Source organism: Mycothermus thermophilus (assembly GCF_041956435.1).
Source record: "Mycothermus thermophilus strain CBS 625.91 unplaced genomic scaffold VTJ04scaffold_5, whole genome shotgun sequence".
Classification (NCBI taxonomy): Eukaryota; Fungi; Ascomycota; class Sordariomycetes; order Sordariales; family Chaetomiaceae; genus Mycothermus; species Mycothermus thermophilus.
In genome coordinates this window covers 3,367,741-3,385,560 of record NW_027191431.1, presented here as the reverse complement: position 1 = coordinate 3,385,560, position 17,820 = coordinate 3,367,741, and the positions used below count along the sequence as shown (strand labels likewise).

Sequence of the window (17,820 nt, the reverse complement as noted above, 5' to 3'; positions counted from 1 at the left end):
CTTTGTGGTTATTTGTCTGCGTTGCGCAATCTCTCATACTTTGGGTACCTCTATTCTGCTTCGACACAACCATGACTGGTAATCTGGAGCGCCTTCCCCTGGAAATTGTGGACAACATATGCCGCTACACTCCCCGTCGCGATCTCTTCAAGTTATCTCTGGCAAATCGTTTCTGTGACAGAATAACTGAGCGATATCGATTTTCGCATATCCGCATCAAGACAACATGCAACTGGGACCTGAGGCGCAACGTGGATCGCTGGGAATCCATCCTCGGCCGGAATAATCGCTTCAGTTATGTGCGCCGAGTCATCGTCTTCGGGGTGATGAACGAAGACGCGGCGTACATCTCTTGTCCTGAGCATCACTGGCAAAAAGCTCCGCCTTTCTGGGATGACGGAGACGATATGGAAAAGGAGGATCTGACCCAGAATATCAATGACATTCATGTTCAGGACAGAAGCCTGGGGTCGGATTCTCTGCATGCTCAAACCCGGAACGAGGCATGGCTTCCGCTAGCAAAGTTCCTTGAACGAGTCACCGACTTGACGGATCTGGCATACGCCTGCCCGCAGCAGATTCCTAGTTGCGTGTTGGCCACCTTGCGCCAACACCACCCAAGATCTCGCTTGCATGTTTCAAGAGTCCACTTCCGTGATGTCATCAGCCATTTCGGAACAGATCAGGCCAAAGACCGTCTTGAGGAGGAGGACGTACTCCTGACTTCCCCGTGTCTGTACAGCATTCGCATCACCGACGAACCCGGCCCAGATGGTACCATTGCGCCGCGTATTGAGGAGGCCGTCCTGCGCTTGATCCAGAGCGGCCGAGCCTCCCGACTCAGATACATACACAACCTCACCAGGCGATTTGAAGACCAGCAGCTGGACCTCTCCACGATATTACAGCGACTGACACCCATCGCAGAAGTCCCGACAAAGCCGGAGTTGGTCGAACTACACACATTACGCTTCACAGAAACCTACGCCCCAGAGTCGCTCCTCGGGTGGAGCACCTTGGTTGACTTTTCTCACCTCCGGCACTTCGAGTTCCAGAAAGTGACCATCAGTGCACTGCAACTCTTCATCTCCCATGTCCGAAGTGGCGGCAATGGATGGTTCCGAGCTCTGCGGTCGCTTAACTTCATGTTTGATTATCACGACCTCCCTTGGACTGACGACGCATCGGTGGTGGAATCACTGGCTATCGAGTTGTTTTCTCTCCTGCCGCCGCTCGAGGCCCTAACTCTGCAACGTTTCACAAGCCCCAAGTTCTTAGAGTCGATTCTGTACCGCCACGGTCCCGCGCTCCGCAAGTTGTTCCTCCCCACTGCCCCCCGGAGGAAGTGTTGCCTCAATGCCGACCAGGTGCTCGACATTGCACGCCATTGTCCCCGGCTTCAAGATCTCCGCATATCCGTCAGCCGTTGTCGTGGGGGCCGTGAAGAAGTGGCTGTCTATCGCGCTCTAGGCCGGATTCCTCACCTACGCCGATCCCAGCTTAACCTGGTGTGCGATGGCGAGACCGACACGGAACTTGTAAACGCAGCCTTCTGGTCAACAACCTCCCATATCCTGCCGGCGGAGGGGACCGAAACGGTCCGAAAAGTGATGTTGAACATGGCTACAGACAAAACTCTAGCACGAGCGATCTGGGACTCCATCATGAAAGAGGGGACAAGCAAACTCGAAAAGCTCTTGATCGAGCCGGACAGATGGTCCGGGCATTGGGGAGGTTATGGTTTTGCCGACACTCTCGAATTCTGGGCCCAATGGATTGGGAGGAACTGGGTGTGCGAAAGGGTGGAGAAGCCGTCTGATGACAGCGAGCCGAGGGGGGATGTTGAGGTGCGAGAGGAGATTGATCCGGACTTCCCTCCAGACTCCAGTTATATGAAACGACTAATGGACACTAATGGTGTGGAAGTCTGGGAGAGTATGTGGCCGTCGAAAGGGGAGGATTGGTGGGAGGAGTGGCATAGCTGCCCTCTTCAAAAGGGAGATGAAGTCGATGAGGGTGCGACAGTGTGACCATGAAGGCACTTCACCTGCTGCGCGTTGCTGAACCAAGGGATCAAGCAACATCTTTCCCTCAATACATGTTAATACCACCTGCGATCGCAGCCAACATGACTGAATCATGTACATAAATCCTTGAGTCCCGCCCCTAATTATTCTTTTGCATTCTCACCGAGGTGGGCACCCAAGCTCTCCAAGCAGCTCCATGCTCTGGCCTACATCCTTCCGACCACCTCCTAGTGCGTCACGATGCTATATAAAAGCCTTCACTTTCCTTGGCCCATGTTCATGTGACTGGTCTACCATCCCGTACTCTTGGCAATGCATCTCTGTCGCTACCATCAATAACCCTAACCCTTGACTACAGGCCCAAGCCAAGCTGGTGCCTGAGGCTCGGAGTTTGGCATCAGGTACGCGAGTTCGCTCGACCGCCGCCTTGGCTTGTGAACATCTCTCAACAGACAACGGTTCATGACGATTGTCTGCATTCACCACTCCTCCACCCGATCAAATTAAATTGAGCTTCCAGTCCTTGATCCCACACAAACATGGCTCTTACCCTTGAGGCTCTCCCGTCGGAACTTCTGGATGCCATCTTCCGCTACCTTCCTCGGCACAGTTTGTCCTGCTTGTCGCTGACAAGCCGGCTTTGGGCCCAAATAACCGAGAGACAGCGATTCTCCCAAGTCTACCTCAAGATCACCGACCCGCAGAGCCTCCAGCGAGATGTCGATCAGTGGCACGCCATTCTCAGCCGGAACGATCGATTTCGGCATGTCCGCCGCCTTATTGTCGCCGGAATTATGGACCCTGAACCAGATCTGCGCCACCCGCAACGGCAACGACAACGCGATTTCTGGGACGAAGATCTCGATGCCAAAGCGGATGACCTTGCTGACGATTCTTTGTTCTATGATTATCATGGCTCCTTTCGGATTGATAAGCCATGGCACGAAGCATGGTACCCTTTGGTCCAGTTCCTGGCCAGCGTCCGTGACCTGATGGATTTCGCGTACACCTGCCCACAGCCCATGCCCCTCTGTGTCTTCAATGCATTGCAGGAGCACCATCCGAGAATTCGCTGGCATATATCGCACTTCAACCTAGCCGACTATCCTGATGGCGAGAGTCAAACTCGGAGGGCCAACCACGGAGTGGATGGAAAGTCATTATTGAGGTCACCGTGCCTTTATAGCATCCGCATTTTCGGCCCCAAAACCGAAGAAGCCCTCGTACAACTCATTCAAAGTGGAGGTGCCTCCCAGCTCAGGCATATACACAATGCAACCACTCGGGGCTTCTTTCGTAGCCAGGATTTCCAAACGGCACCACATCAACCAGGTCCGTCACCAGAAGTTCCGACAACGCCACTAGCCCAACTCCGCACATTACTCTTCACGGGCTACGCCTACAGGCCACAGGCGGTGATGGTCTGGAGCACGTTTGTTGACTTCAGCAATCTTCGGCACTTCGAGTACGACTGTGACGTGTCCAAGGATTTGTTGCAACTTTTTATCTCCAAAGCTGGGAATAGCGGCAAAGCATGGTTTCGCACACTTCGTTCACTCGGCCTGACATTCGATATATGGGGATCAAACTACAACTCTGCAGAAATGGACGTTTTACTTGACCGGTTTCTCTCTCTCCTGCCACCTCTTGAGTCGCTAAGCCTGCAGGGGCACGTGGGGCCTCTGTCCATGGAAACCATCCTGTCTCGCCACGGCCCAACACTCCGCACACTGCTCCTCCCGACATATAGCAAGAAGGAGCTTCCAAACTGCGTTGACGCCCAGCAGGTCCTCAACATCGCACGCAGTTGCCCGCGTCTTCAAGACATACGTGTGCGTGTACGCCGTTGCCATGGCGGCCAGAAGGAAGCAGCAGTTTACCGCGCCCTTGGTCGCATTCCCCTGCTGCGTCGAGCCCAGGTGACCCTGGACTGCGAGGGCGACTATGACCAAGACTTGGTCAATGAGCAGGTAGAAATCCCTGTTCCAGCCGAAGGCGTGATATTATTGGGACCAGAGGCGGCCGAAGCTGTCCGCAGAACTGTGATGAATCTCGCTGTCGACAAGGAACTGGCTCTGGCGATTTGGAGGGCCATCACGGAGAATAGGACGAACCAGCTCGAAAAGCTTTTCGTCGACACGGATGTGCCCGTGGATGAATTCTTCGACGAGCTGGTTCAATGGGGACTATGGATTGGGAGATCATGGGTGTGCAAAAGAGTTGAGCGGTTGTACAACACCGGGTCAAGCCGTGCTGGAGTTGAGATTGTGGTTCAGGAGAGGCATAGGGACCCAGAACGCCCTCGTGAATCTGATGAATTAGACCGACTGGTGGATAATTCGAATGGGGTGGATGTGTGGCAGAGCATCTGGCCGTCGAAGCGGGAGGAGTGGTGGGAAGACTGGCATAGCTGTCCGCTTGATATAGTGGAGGATGTCGATGAGTGAGAGGGTGGCAAAGTCGAACATTAATCCGGAGTTATCTACTGTTGGCTGCTGTGGAAATACAACATCTATACTTACAACCCTAACCCGTGAACGCCTTGCTCGCTGTGTCCACCGGTGCCGGCTGGCGTGACAGGGAACAGGCAACAACCTCATGATCCTTTCACCGCCTCGGAGTTGTGGACAGCCTGGAAGACTTCCGCCATTGTGTTTGATCTCCTGGGTTCTACGCCGACGCGTTCCGTGACCGTCTGTGCGCGTTTTGCAGTTTTTCTTGATTCTTTCTTATACAGTCTCACCGCAAACATGGTTGGAAATCTCGAAGCCCTCCCCCGGGAAGTTCTCGACAACATCTGTCGCCACACTTCTCCACGCACGCTCTTCAACTTGTCGCTGGTGAATCAGCTCTGGGCCCAGCTAACGGAGCGGTATCGATTCTCACATATCCGCATCGAGCCCACGTGTAGCCGGGACCTGGATCGCGATATCAAGCACTGGGAAGATATTCTTAGTGTGAACAATCGGTTCCGCTATGTTCGCCGAGTCACTGTCTTCGGGGTCATGAAAGAGGACGCCGCGTTCGAGTATGTTCCTACTGACGAACTCGACTCAAATAAAATCCCCGGCTTCTTGGATGATGAAGAGGACATCGAAAAAAATGATCTTACCCACGACATCGATATGTATGTGCAAGAAAAAGACGGGTCAGATTATGACCTGGATCGCGATCGGAATGAAGCATGGCTTCCGTTGGCCAGCTTTCTGTTGGAACGAGTCACCGACTTGGAGGATATGGTGTATACCTGCCCGCAGCAGATACCTACCTGCGTTTTATCCGTGTTGCGACGGCGCCACCCGACATGTCGTTTGCATGTCTCCTATGTCCGCTTCCGCGATGTCATCAAGCAGACCGGAACGAGCCGTGACATGGACCCCACAGAAGAAGACGCACTTCTCACCTCGCCGTGTCTATACAGCATCCGCATAATAGACGACCTCGATCATGATAACGATGACGATGATTACGCTATCTCCGCGACACGTATGGAGGAGGTGGTGGTGCGTGTCATCCAAAGCGGACGGGCTCCCCGCCTCAGACACATATACAACGATGCCAGCCGAGCTTCCGAATTTGAGCTTACAGTGCAACAACCGGTACCATCTTCAGAAGCTCGGACAAGCCGGCAACTAGCCGAATTGCACACATTACGCTTCACCAACCAGTTTTACACAGCAGAGTCGCTCGCGGCCTGGGCCAACGTGGTGGACTTTTCCACCATTCGGAACTTTGAGTACGTTGATGTGGACATTGATAAGCTGCAGCTCTTGGTGTCCGGTGTCAACGGCGATGACAAAGCATGGTTCCGAGCTCTTCGGTCACTTCACTTAACATTCCGTTATTATGCCAATGATATGACAACCCCTTCACTTCGCGAATATATGTCGAAGATGGAATCACTGGCTGTCGACTTATTTTCGTTTCTGCCACCGCTCGAGATGCTAAGTTTGGAGTGTTTCATCACTCCATGGCTCCTGGAGACGATTCTGTCCCACCACGGCCCCATGCTCCGCAGGCTGTTTCTCCCTAGCAACGACACCAAGCTGATAAGGTTTGTTGATGCCAACAAGATTCACGACCTTGCACGACGCTGTCCCCGCCTTCAGGACCTCAAGCTGCGCGTCAGCCGTTGTCGTGGTGGTCGCGAAGAAGTCGCTGCCTACCACGCCATCGGCCAGATCCCCCAGCTACGCCGAGTCGAGCTTATGTTGGGTTGCGACGGGGAAGTCCGCGAGGACGTAACCAACGCACCGCCTTTGATGCCAGCAATTTCCCCTGATATTATCCCGTTGTCGGCGGAGGCGACCGAAGAAGTCAGGAAAGTGATCTTGAACCTGGCCACAGACAAGCGGCTTGCACGAGAGATCTGGGATGCAATCACGAAGCGGGGAACGACTAAACTGGAGGGGCTTTTGATCAGGCCAGACTGGAACGCCGCGGCATACTTGGGACGTTCCCGCCTCCCTCCCCGTCTAGTAGACTGGGCCCACTGGATTGGGAGACATTGGGTGTGCAAGAAAGCCCAGAGACTGTCAGATAATGGCGAGCCGCGGGTGGGCGTTGAGGTGAGAGAACAGGTTACAGACTTGTATCCACACCCGAGTCGAATGCATCGAGTGGTGGACACCAATGGGGTGGATGTTTGGGAGACAATGTGGCCGTCGAAGGGGGGGAACTGGTGGGATGAGTGGGAAAGTTGCCCTCTCCAGACCGGAACTGAAGTCCAAGAGGATAAGGGTGTGACAGCATGAACATGACGGCGCTCCACTCTCTGTGCCGTTGAGCAAATACATCATATGAAGGATCAAGAATATGACAGTGCCAGTTGTATAGACCAACTAATGGCTGTCACTAACGCTACAGCACTATCCCTACTCCTCACTCTTCCTCCTTCACTTTCCGTCCATCGTCCTCGTCGCTCCTCACCACATTCATATCAACGGCCAGAAACCCTTTCGCCTTTAGTTGGCGTTCTGGGCCGCGCGCCTCCTGCGCCAACCGCCAGGCCAGGGCCAGCCACCACCGCCGGGGAAGCCAGGCCAGCCACCGCCAGGGAAGCCAGGGAAGAGGCCACCACCGCCGGGCTGGACGGGGCCGGTGGGGTTCATGACACCACCCTTCTCAGTCCAGAAAGCAGCCGGGTTGAGAGGCTTGTTGGCGTTGACATCGACACCGAAGCGGATCCAGGCGAAGATGCCCTCCTGCAGGGTGTTGCCGACGAGAGCGTAGCGAACAATCGGGTCATCGCCGTTAGCGCCGGCGCGGAAGAGGAAGTCGTTGACGTTCTCGATGATGGCCATGCGGTTGGTGTTGTAGGGAGGCAGCTGCTCGACGGCGTAGATGAGGTTCTGGTCGAAGTAGATCTGGCCGATCTGAGCAGCACGGCCGCCAGTGATGGTATTGTTGGGCTGCTTGGTGGCGCCAAGGTAGACGACGGCTGTGGGGATCGTTAGTGTCTGATTCATTTTGGGAGCTGGTGAGAGCAGGACATACCGTGGATGTGGGTGGTGCGCCCGTCGTAGTGGCCGGGGAAGAGAGTGTCGAAGGAGGCAATGCCGTGGCTATCGGTTGGCTGGACGCCACGGAGGGTGGTGCCGTTGAGGATGGAAGCATCGTTGGGGTCGCCCATGCCGGGGTAGCCCTGGACACCGACGTAGATACCCTAAGAAACAAAGTCAGTATCAGTCAGTTCCCTCAATCTCGAGCAGTGTCACTCACCGTCGCGTTGGAGCTCCAGATGTCGACATAGGCGTTGGGCACCGTCTGGCAGGTGCGGTAGTCGACGACCTGGATGGCCAGGGTCACGGGGACACCGGCCTCGCCGTTGGTAATGTCCTTGCGGATCTCCTCACCCTGGACGTCTAAAGGATTCACTGTTAGCACGCCATCCCTGAATCGAGCCTCCACATGTGTTCCCCAGGGTGTGACTTACAGAGAGGGCCCAGGTCGACGGTGGGAGTGAGCACGCAAGCACCAGAGTCCGAGAACAGGGTGCTAAGATCCATGCCCTTGGTCACGGTCTTGTTGCTCTTGTGGTCGATGCGCGACACGGAGAGGTAGTCACGCGGGCTGATCTTGGGCCTGGAGAGTAGCTGTTGTCAGCATCGCTGTCACACCAACGTCCTTTGCTCCTCAAACGGCAGACTCACTTCTCGCGGATACCCAGCCTCTGCCTCAGCCGGGCGATCTCGGCGCCGTGGACCTCAACGGTGCGCTTGACGAACTCAGGCTCCTCGAACTTCCAGGCGCAGTGGTCGAGGTTGCGCCTGTAGAGGGGGCCCTGGGGCACCACATCCTTGTGGCCCGGGTGGGCAAAGGCGGGCGCGGCGGCGAGCAGCGCGCTCGCGAACAGGTTCTTGAGCGTCATGGCTCCGGCGATCAGGTTGGACTCTTTGTTCACGGCAGGATGGCAAAGAGTGGGAGACGCGCGGTGGTAAGCCAAGATCGAGGAGGGAAGGACGACTGTCACCGATTCGGGGGGAGGGAGGCCGATTTATTTACCTCACGACTGCCCCCTCCATGTCTACTACCAAGCAGAGCCAACCTCACGGTTGCTCCGCTACATGCTACATCCGCAGCTCCGTCCGCCGTGTGGTCTCCCGGGTCACGGCTCCGATCGTCCAAGTGGGAAGCACCAGCAATATCCGGGTGGTATCATGGAAATTCACCCGAAGGCAGGTGGTTTCGTCGGGCCCGCGGGGATCAAGACAAGGGGGCATGTGGCAAGGGGGGGTATACCAGGTGCGGACGGTGAGGTCGACGCGTCAATACCACCTCCCTTCGAGCCATCTAGTTTGCACAGGCCCATCACCGAAATACTGCCCGGATACAGACAGCACGCCGTGGGCCCGCTTGCATATGGCGCAAACACAGAACCTTACATTCGTCACGGAGCTGATTGGCCTAGCCCACGGCATGCGGTGGCAGACGCTGTCCTCGGCGCCGTTACGCCAAGGCCCGGTTCCCCGGATTTTAATCTCCGCTTGTAACGGCGCAAGGTGCCCAGCGGCGAATCGGGTGGTCCGGCGAAGGGCGGGCGTTTTAAGCGCCGGTTAAAACAGAGATGGAAGGATGGCAAGCAAACAACCCAGCCCTGGTCGTGTCTAGCCCAGCCAGTTGCAGCCAGCGCCCTGTGCAGATCCTAACCGGAGGAGCTGCCCTAAAGCGTCCATCTCTCTGTACAGAACGAGTTGGCTTGCGTCAGAACATTCCGCGGTATATTAACCCGACGTCTACCCGTTGCAACGCTCTCGCAGCATGACGACTCCCCCTTGGTATGCCCTGTATATTGAAGTAGCATCCAGACGCCGGGATGGTGCCGCCCCATCTAGATTACGGCTTGCGAATCGCTCTCCTCGGCAGTTGACCTGGATGGCGAGCCGACGGCGCCATTCGGTTCGCTCGACAGCCTCCCAACTTGCGACAAAAGTTTATTTTTCCCGCCGTTGGGCTGCCCTTGTGAGGTTGCTCTTTTCGACCCTTCGCACAATGGATGTTACCTCCCGGCCCACCAGCTAGCACCCAACTTGACACTCGTTTGCCGAATTCCGGTCACTTCCTCTGCTTGTTTTCTAGTATTCCACAGGAGCGCCCACGTCATCACCCTACCCGCCTGCTGGCGCCGAGGGTCTCCCGGCTTTTGAGGCCGGGATTATTTCTTTTGATCGCTTTCGCTCTGTTACTTGCCCCTGGCCCTGGATATTGAGGTGGTCTCCTCGATAACATGCAGTCAGCAGCACCACCACGGCGGGTAAAATGCCCAGAGTTACCTGTCAGGGTATAACATGGAAAGCAGTAGCGCCTGAACATGGCACAAGCGAGCCAAGGTTTCCTGTGGGCATCCCTACGTCCTCTCGGATGAGACCTACTATATAGCTGCTGACGACGACTTGCATATTAACGTGAAGTTGATTTGCCTGACAGGAAGCCAATGGGGGCGGTTCGAGTTTCCTCTTCCTTCCTCGAGGATATGGTGCTTACAATGCATCCAGGGGTTGCCGTAGATGTTCCAGAGATGAACGTCGATCACGGTGCTGTGTAAGAAGCCCCTGCTGAATGTCAACCAACGCTCGAGCGGTATCGGTCCGCAATATCAGAGCAGAAAAGATCGAACCATGCGGCCTTCGGGTACAGCCGCATCAGTTGGGGTCTGAATGTTGAGCTGGAAAGGTAAAAGACCCAAACTATACCCGACGGCATTGAAGACGCGTAAGTAGCGACTATGTATGCTATATTCCAAATGGCGTGATTCACTGCCTCGAAACCGATCGCGAGTTTCAGGCAAATGTCGGTGTTAGCTTTCCAACTACCTAGTACTCCGTGCCGTGGCTCAGATGGCTCGTGTGTCCAATTCTCATCCCATTACCGGTAGATCACCAGCTATGACAACAGAAAAATGTACATACCAACATAGTGATGACACGATATGCTCCCTTCGCCACATCTCCTCTAACCTGGCATACCTTGACCTAGCATCAAGCAGTCAGCCAAGCTCCAAGCCACGAGTCAGTGGCGTCCGAGGCATCCAACAACAACCAGGCTTGGCCTGCACCTCCTCCCAGCGCCAACCACAGCGGAGACTGCTATCCTGGCATATTCCCCAGGCTAAGCTTCTCGGAACCATCTCCGAGACCGCGTCCCAACAACGCTCCACCATAATAACGTCGGCTACTACCTCCATAAAACATCAAAAACCAGGCTTACGCAATCAGGGTAGTATAGTACCAACTACTCTATAGTAGCACTCAAGAAACCAGCACAAAGCAGAATGTCCACGACCACCGACTCAACCACCGCCCCAGCAGCAGCTCCGGCCCCCACCGCAGCAGCAACGCCCTGGTACGCAGCCTACCCCGCCCCCAAGTCCGAGGTGGTCACCATTTCCCGGGAGGAGGTTTTGTTTCTGCTCAGGGCAGCGGTGGCGGCCTCTCCCGATGAGCAGAATCAACATCAACAGCAAGGCCAGGGGAAAAAGCGGGACTTTGTCCTGGTTGATCTCCGACGCAACGATTTCGAGGGCGGCACCATCCGCGGATCCGTCAACCTGCCGGCGCAGAGCCTGCCCCTGACGTTGCCGGCTGTTTATGCCCTGTTCAAACAGGCAGGGGTGAAGAAGGTCATTTTCTATTGTGGTAGGGATCGGTTTTCCTGTTTGTTTACTTTGTTCTTGTTTCGGAGTTTTGAGACCAGCGGACACAAGCTTGTATCCAATCTCCGTCTCATCCAACGCACTGCTCTGGATTGAAGAGATCGCTCATGCGTTCCAGGCTCGTCCACCGGCCGGGGAAGCCGCGCTACGGGTTGGCTGGCCGATCACATCGCGGCTGTCGGCGACAAGGAGATGCACAGCCTGGCGCTTGCCGGAGGAATCAAAGGTTGGGCGGCAGCGGGGCCGGAGTATGTTGAGTGGATGGACGGCTATGACGCGGCGGTGTGGGCCAAGAGCGCTCCGGGATGTTGAGGCGGAACTCATGAACAAACACAACAGCGATAGGAGTTGTATACCGTCGAGGGCTATACACAGTAGAGCGCCACGTAAGCCATTTGCTACTGCTATCAATATGATGGCGCTAAAGCGCTTGATGCCGTGCCTTCGATCTTCTGTTCGCCATGGGTCTCAGTTGCCCAATGCAGAATAGCAGGGCGCGTCCTCACTGATGTCGCGATTCCTCGAAGTGACCCCATCTGATAAACATCCGACATCTGTCTCATCCGTCCTCAACGGCGTCCTATTCTGGGTCCATTCGGCAATAATTCCCCTTCAATGGACCTGCTTGCGAGCGATATCACACATCGCTGGCGCAGTTCGGTCTGGTCATCTTTTTTGCCGGAAGGCGTGGTTTGGAGGTCGAACTGACCATCCATCCTGAAGCACGGGCTATTTCGACCTCTCTCCGGGTGCTGACGTGGCAGCAAAGAGTCGAAATTGGCGCAATCAAGAGCGCGAATGGGCCGGGGACATGTCCAGGGAGGAGCTTTGCCGTGTCCGAGGGAGGCATCAAGCGTGGCCCATATCTCGGATGGCATGCTGCTTCGCACGGAGAGTAGGCAATGATCGCGTGTGGACCGGACATCCCTGAGCTGCAAGAACAACGTATCCCTCCTCAATGCGGCGCCGGCTGCGGGTTATTCCCAACCGTCTTGTACAGATCCCTCAACTCGAACGCCTCGTGGGCCCCCTCGGGCACCTCGCCGATCACGCGCGCCGGCTGGCCCGCGACGATGCTGAAGCTCGGGATCACCATGTTCGGGGGCACGACGGTACCGTCGAGGATGCGCACGTAGTCCTTGATGATTGCGAACTCGCCGATGACGGACCCGGCGCCGATATGCACGTGGCTGCCGACCGAGGCGGCTTGGACGACGGCGCCGGGGCCGACGAAGACGTGGTCGCCCATGCGGAGAGGCATGTAGGTGAAGGCTCTGGAGAAACGAAGAGCGCGCGGTCGGTCAGGATAGTGATTCGCTGGGGATGTTGAGGGAGACGGCGCGCAACTCACCCCTTGTAGAACCTCCCTGGCGGGCGCAGGCAGCAGTTCCGGCTCAGGAAGCAGTACCGGCCGATGGAGACGGCGGTGTTGTTCTGGGGAGCGGAGTTACCGCCGGACTGGGAGGAGGACGGTTGGATGGTGCGAACCAAATCGCCGCGGATCATGGCGTCGGGCTGAATGACCGTCTTGCCGCCGAGCATGATGTTCTGGGTGCCGACGAGGGTGGCCTTGCGGGCGACCTTGTTGCCCGTGTCGGTCTCGATGTACTCGCCCCTCGGCGGCCGGCGGGACGACATTGTGGCGGCGGCTCGGGCTTTTGTGGTTATCAGGAAACTCGGGTTGCTGTGCTGTGGTGGGTTTTGTCAGAAAACCGTCAAGGTTCTGGAGCTCTGTCGCGGTTTGAGTTGCGGGCGCGTCAAATGTCTTGGCATCTCACATCGTTGGGTGTTGCCAAGAAGCAACCTTCCCACATCACCACCACCACCACGATCTCCATAGGAGATGGGCTGGAGGCAACTTGTACTCCGTATATCAGGATTTAGGGCATATGTGATTGCAAGGATGCAGCAAACATCTCGGCTGGAAGACATCAACCAGAGTTAGTTATCCTAGGTACCTATCCGAGAAACAAAAGCCTTATGTATTTACTTATTGCGATAGGTATCGCAAAGTGCGTCATTCCATCACTTCAGGGGGTTTGGGCTCATAATCACGCAGCTGCGCAAGCCACCTCTCGCGAGTGCAACAAATTCTGGGTCCGAAAACGTGAATTGAACACCACGCTGCGTCAGCTCATCCCGCAGCCTGTCAACCTCATCCTCCCTCCAGCATCCGTCCCAGTCTGCGGAACCCCTGCAATGGAGATGCACCGACTTTATACGGGGCAAATGCCGAATAATCAATTCGCCCGCCTCTGGCACTCCGAATTGCAGAAATGCCCGAGCAATGTTCCTTTTGTGCCCCATCTGATACCGAAATGTTTCAAGGTTGGGGCATTGGCGCAGGATCTCATCCAGCCTCTGGGCATTCATATAACTCTCCCTATATTCCAACGTCTTGAGGTTCGGGTACTTCACATTGGGACGCAGAAAAGAACGTGGCCCGCCAAACACCACGGCGAGGCTTGTGAGACTTTGAGCGGCCTTCTGGATAGTAGGGTTGTCCACTATCGGGGCAAGCGTATCGTCGTCCGGAATGGCCAACGAGATATGTTGTAGGTTTGGAAGAGGCGCCGTGAAATTAAACTCGCCCTTGCACCAGTGCAGCTGAAGCCCAAGAGACTCGATTTGCGGGCAGAGGCTGACGAGAACGTCAACGACGGCATAAGCCCAGGGATCGGCAGGATGCCTATTGACTCCGCTAAAGTCGATCGGCGCCATACGGGAGATGCGCTCGCTGCGGCGTTCGCCCTTGGGGTCAGGAAGTCTTTCCAGGTACCGGCGGTGGCCTCGCTCGATGAAGTACTTTCGAAGCTCCTCATCAATGTCGTTCTTGGTGGGACGGACATGGTTGCTGATTCGCAGGCTGCGAGCATGGCATGCAAGATCAGGACGAGCAAGAAGAGTGGTCGCCAGATGCCACCAGCGGCGGGAATACAGATGCCGGTAGAGGAGGCGGGTTGCGATATGGTTGAGGTGGCGCGACGTCAGGCAGAGTGCTGCCAGCGCCAACAGGTTCGAGTAAGGAGACCACTCGTAAATAGCCGAACCATAGCGAGGGTCTGGGGCTATGAGCATCTCATTCCGGGTTGTGTCGTGGCAAAAGTATCCAAAGATAGTCTCGAGGAGTTCAGGAGGGAGCTTTTCGATGGCCGCCATGTTGTGTGGATGGGTGCCCAGCGATGGCTGTCTCTCTCTCGTCCGCCGAGGAATATGGAATTGAGTCGAGTTCGCTGTCCTCACAAGATGTTCAAGCCGGGCATGACCTTTATATCCACCAAGTCCTTGATGAATAAGGAGGCTGGCATCTAGGCAGATGGGGACAAGGGCGGCTATGGTCTGCGGACCCGGCCTTTGGTGGAGGATTTGTGAACAGTGATGCCTTGCGCTCGTTCGGGAACGGCAGCCTGCAGACGGAATCACAGGGAAGACACAACCCTAACCCTAGCCTCAGCCAGGCACAAGCGGAGAGAGAGAGACAAAACATAAATGTCCAACATATGGGGTGGTAATCATGTCGTAGGGGGTTCATGGTATGGAGGAGAAATAGTTGTTGCAGGCTGCCTGAGCGAGCTAGATACAACCAGAAATTTGAAATCAGACTTGGGCCCGGCAGTTTTCGTCAAGGCCACTTGGCACATCCACTGACCCAGAACGGCGACACGTGGTTTTTGATTGACTCAACTGAAGTACCTCCAGAACGCCTCCCAATACCCATTCTTGAGCTTTCCCACCCAGTGCCGGTACATTATCTTGAGACTTTGGTCGTCTACAGGGACGTCCGGTCGTCTAGCCTTCGTCAACCAACCCTCACTGCTATGGTCCTGTACAACGATGGGGTCCTTGGCGAGTTCGTCGAGAATCGGTTTGAAGGGCGGGTGTTCGGGAATCTCCGGTGGCCATGTGGCCCTGACGATATCCAGGACGTGGGGCGCACCAATATTCATGGCTCCAGAAAGGAGGGCTTTGGTGGCAAAGTCCTCGAACGACCCGTACTCGAGTGCCTTGGCCAGGCAGCAGGCGACGAGCCTCGCCATGAAGCCAGTACGGCTGGACTCCTGGTTGACGAGGACGTCGGGCGGGTTGGGGTAGAGGTACTTTCCGTGGTACAGAAAATATACAAAGGAATGGGCGACGCCAGCAGAGTAGCACTGTAGGTCCACGGCCTGACTCTCAGGGATCACCCACGAGAGAAGCTTGGGACACTTTGCAGCCACAATATTTCGATGGACAGATAAGCGAACATCGGAAATGAGGTCGATATGGATGATCTTGTCTGAATAAGTTCTGGTACATTGGCAGTAAGTGTTAATAAGTTGGCTGTGTAGTAAGTCGGATAGGGGAAAGGTGATAAGTTCTCACGATTCAGGCCATTTGTAATGCCAGGGGTCTGGAACAATGGGATAGCTCGGCTCATGCTCACCGTCACGAGACGGCCCCTCGCCAGGCTGATCGGCCATGTTGACGGTTGCGGTGAGTGATATTTGCCGGGCTTCTGGGCGGGTTCGATTGTCTTCAGTGGTTTGCGGGGAACTGCTGTTCAACCTTGGGGGACGAGAACTAGCAGCAAGTGCACAAACAGGTCCTGCCTCAGGCTGGTATTAATCCTCTCCCATGCCTCATATCCATTGCTTGCTGTGTTCTTCATGGTTGAGAACCGGGTGACGGAGAGTTCTAAATGAAGCAAGGATTGACACGACTACGCAAAAGGTGCTTGACGGCCTGCTGCGGGTTGGTGACAAGAGGCTGGCTGAACTCACATATTTGGATCACGTATGTAAGTTTGAAGCCTAATTACTCAGGACTGGCTTACCCAGGGCATCGATGGCAGCTCGCATCACCGCAGCTGAGGAGCCCCTCTCGGTCCAATTAGAAGCCTAATTGTCACAAAAGCCATCACCATGTGTTCTCACGACAGCAGTAGTGTGGATCTCCAACCTTAGAATCTAGAGGATATGAGTACCCCGACGTATCCAACTTCCCATAACCCCGCTTCTGGGCTACCTCCGTACCTCAGCTGCTCCCGCCAGAGCTCAACTGCCTGAACGAAGTATTCCATCCCATCCATAACAAACGGGAACCGGCATGCTCAAAGAAGGCCGGCTTGGGAAACTCACCAACCTGGAAGGTGAGGCAGCAAGGCCGTCACAGGCATTGCTTTCCGGAGCTCGTCCACGGAGTGAGAGGAAGGAGCACAGCGAAAAGCCATGAAATAGCACAAAGACCCATCTGTTAGTGCAGGCCAAATTGTGTAGTGCAAAATTGATCCTGTCGACTACCACTCTAACAGAGAATTCGTGATGGGTACGTCATGATACCTCATGCGGCGGATTGGTGTTCTTGCCTGGATGCCCGGATATGCGACCCCAACCCACACCCGCCAAGCCCCACCCGCTCACACACACACTTTGTGCAAGTCATGTTTGACGACGAGAGCTCAAACTCAGCGCACCTGACCCACCACTTCTTCACATCCAGCCGAGCCCAACTATTATGTACATACACATTTGAGCAAAGCTAAGGTACTACGGCTCACCAATGGCACTTCGCCCACCTCCGCAACCCACCATCGACCCCGCCAACCCCAACATCTGGCGCTGGGACGACATCGGGCTGACCCTCATCCACAACTTCATCACCGAAGCCGAAGAAGCCGCTTTAATCGCCGGCTTCGACGCTCACAAAACCAACACTCCACAGCCAAAACAACCCCCCAATCCCAAGAAACGCATCAGCCAACACTTTGGCTACCAGTTCGACTACACCACCTTCTCCGCCTCTCCCGACAACCATGTCCCCGTCCCGGACTACATCGCTTCCTTCCTCCCCCGCCTGCCCAGCGGGATACCGGGCCAACCTCTGCTGCGCATCCCAGACCAGCTGACTGTGCAGTACTACCCGCCTGGATCCGGCATCCCGCCGCATGTCGACACGCACTCGGCCTTCGGCGAGGCGCTGTACAGCCTGTCCTACGGCAGCGCGGTGCCGATGCAGTTCCGCCTGGCCGGGCCCAACGATGCGCGGAAGTTGCGCCTGCCCAAGCGGTCTCTGGCGGCGACCAACGGTGACTCGGCACAGCCATCTGCTTCTCCTTCGCCGCTACCTGGCTCATCACCCCGTCCAAATCCATCGGGACATTGCCAGGCGGAGAACGGAGAGGGGAAGGAAGATGGCCTTCCAACGTGGGACCTCATCCTCCCGCCCCGTTCTCTCCTCATCATGACCGGCCCCTCGCGCTACGGGTATGTGCACGGCATCCGCCCACGCAAGACGGACTTGATCCCTGTCAGCATGCTGGAGCAGCTCCGACAGGTGGGAGCAGCGGGCTTGCCCGATATGCTGGAGGAAGAAGCACCCGGCTCAACGACCGGGGAAAATGCTGAGAACGGGGAAGAGGCGGAGAAGGAGAAGCTGGTGGTGGTTCCCCGATGCGGGAGGTACTCGCTGACGATGCGCACCGTGAACTTCGACACGATAGGCCGTTGTGAGTGTGCTTTTCCTGGCATGTGCGACGCGAGGGTTCGTCAGGAACAAGAAGAGGCCGGGAGAAAAGAACGTGAGCAGATACATGAGAATTCCAATCCATGAATAATCTACATGGGAACTCCTCGAGACACGACGGATTAATAAGCCAAACAAGAA

The 17,820-nt window shown here is 55.9% G+C and overlaps 10 protein-coding genes across 10 annotated transcripts; 6 read left to right on the top strand and 4 right to left on the bottom strand.

The window, feature by feature from the left end:
- Nucleotides 1-71: 71 nt before the first annotated feature.
- VTJ04DRAFT_8327 (uncharacterized protein) lies at nucleotides 72-2,030 on the top strand (the record flags this gene model as incomplete). Its single annotated transcript, XM_069366752.1, has 1 exon — nucleotides 72-2,030. One exon carries the CDS (start codon nucleotides 72-74, stop codon nucleotides 2,028-2,030), a length of 1,959 nt encoding a protein of 652 aa, XP_069217655.1.
- Nucleotides 2,031-2,566: 536 nt separating this feature from the next.
- Nucleotides 2,567-4,474, top strand: VTJ04DRAFT_8326 (uncharacterized protein; the record flags this gene model as incomplete). Its single annotated transcript, XM_069366751.1, has 1 exon — nucleotides 2,567-4,474. The coding sequence occupies one exon, from the start codon at nucleotides 2,567-2,569 to the stop codon at nucleotides 4,472-4,474; it is 1,908 nt and encodes a 635-aa protein (XP_069217654.1).
- A 303-nt stretch (nucleotides 4,475-4,777) lies between these two features.
- VTJ04DRAFT_8325 (uncharacterized protein) lies at nucleotides 4,778-6,781 on the top strand (the record flags this gene model as incomplete). Its single annotated transcript, XM_069366750.1, has 2 exons — nucleotides 4,778-6,595; nucleotides 6,740-6,781. 2 exons carry the CDS (start codon nucleotides 4,778-4,780, stop codon nucleotides 6,779-6,781), a joined length of 1,860 nt encoding a protein of 619 aa, XP_069217653.1.
- A 210-nt stretch (nucleotides 6,782-6,991) lies between these two features.
- VTJ04DRAFT_8324 (uncharacterized protein) lies at nucleotides 6,992-8,397 on the bottom strand (the record flags this gene model as incomplete). Its single annotated transcript, XM_069366749.1, has 5 exons — nucleotides 6,992-7,467; nucleotides 7,524-7,692; nucleotides 7,749-7,891; nucleotides 7,963-8,111; nucleotides 8,180-8,397. 5 exons carry the CDS (start codon nucleotides 8,395-8,397, stop codon nucleotides 6,992-6,994), a joined length of 1,155 nt encoding a protein of 384 aa, XP_069217652.1.
- A 2,400-nt stretch (nucleotides 8,398-10,797) lies between these two features.
- On the top strand, nucleotides 10,798-11,490 carry VTJ04DRAFT_8323 (uncharacterized protein; the record flags this gene model as incomplete). Its single annotated transcript, XM_069366748.1, has 2 exons — nucleotides 10,798-11,161; nucleotides 11,297-11,490. The coding sequence occupies 2 exons, from the start codon at nucleotides 10,798-10,800 to the stop codon at nucleotides 11,488-11,490; spliced, it is 558 nt and encodes a 185-aa protein (XP_069217651.1).
- A 100-nt stretch (nucleotides 11,491-11,590) lies between these two features.
- Nucleotides 11,591-12,077, top strand: VTJ04DRAFT_8322 (uncharacterized protein; the record flags this gene model as incomplete). Its single annotated transcript, XM_069366747.1, has 2 exons — nucleotides 11,591-11,632; nucleotides 11,835-12,077. The coding sequence occupies 2 exons, from the start codon at nucleotides 11,591-11,593 to the stop codon at nucleotides 12,075-12,077; spliced, it is 285 nt and encodes a 94-aa protein (XP_069217650.1).
- Nucleotides 12,078-12,133: 56 nt separating this feature from the next.
- On the bottom strand, nucleotides 12,134-12,816 carry VTJ04DRAFT_8321 (uncharacterized protein; the record flags this gene model as incomplete). The annotated part of the gene is made up of 2 exons (XM_069366746.1): nucleotides 12,134-12,452; nucleotides 12,530-12,816. The coding sequence occupies 2 exons, from the start codon at nucleotides 12,814-12,816 to the stop codon at nucleotides 12,134-12,136; spliced, it is 606 nt and encodes a 201-aa protein (XP_069217649.1).
- Nucleotides 12,817-13,203: 387 nt separating this feature from the next.
- VTJ04DRAFT_8320 (uncharacterized protein) lies at nucleotides 13,204-14,337 on the bottom strand (the record flags this gene model as incomplete). The annotated part of the gene is made up of 1 exon (XM_069366745.1): nucleotides 13,204-14,337. One exon carries the CDS (start codon nucleotides 14,335-14,337, stop codon nucleotides 13,204-13,206), a length of 1,134 nt encoding a protein of 377 aa, XP_069217648.1.
- A 521-nt stretch (nucleotides 14,338-14,858) lies between these two features.
- On the bottom strand, nucleotides 14,859-15,638 carry VTJ04DRAFT_8319 (uncharacterized protein; the record flags this gene model as incomplete). Its single annotated transcript, XM_069366743.1, has 2 exons — nucleotides 14,859-15,465; nucleotides 15,541-15,638. The coding sequence occupies 2 exons, from the start codon at nucleotides 15,636-15,638 to the stop codon at nucleotides 14,859-14,861; spliced, it is 705 nt and encodes a 234-aa protein (XP_069217647.1).
- A 1,078-nt stretch (nucleotides 15,639-16,716) lies between these two features.
- On the top strand, nucleotides 16,717-17,766 carry VTJ04DRAFT_8318 (uncharacterized protein; the record flags this gene model as incomplete). Its single annotated transcript, XM_069366742.1, has 1 exon — nucleotides 16,717-17,766. The coding sequence occupies one exon, from the start codon at nucleotides 16,717-16,719 to the stop codon at nucleotides 17,764-17,766; it is 1,050 nt and encodes a 349-aa protein (XP_069217646.1).
- Nucleotides 17,767-17,820: the final 54 nt, after the last annotated feature.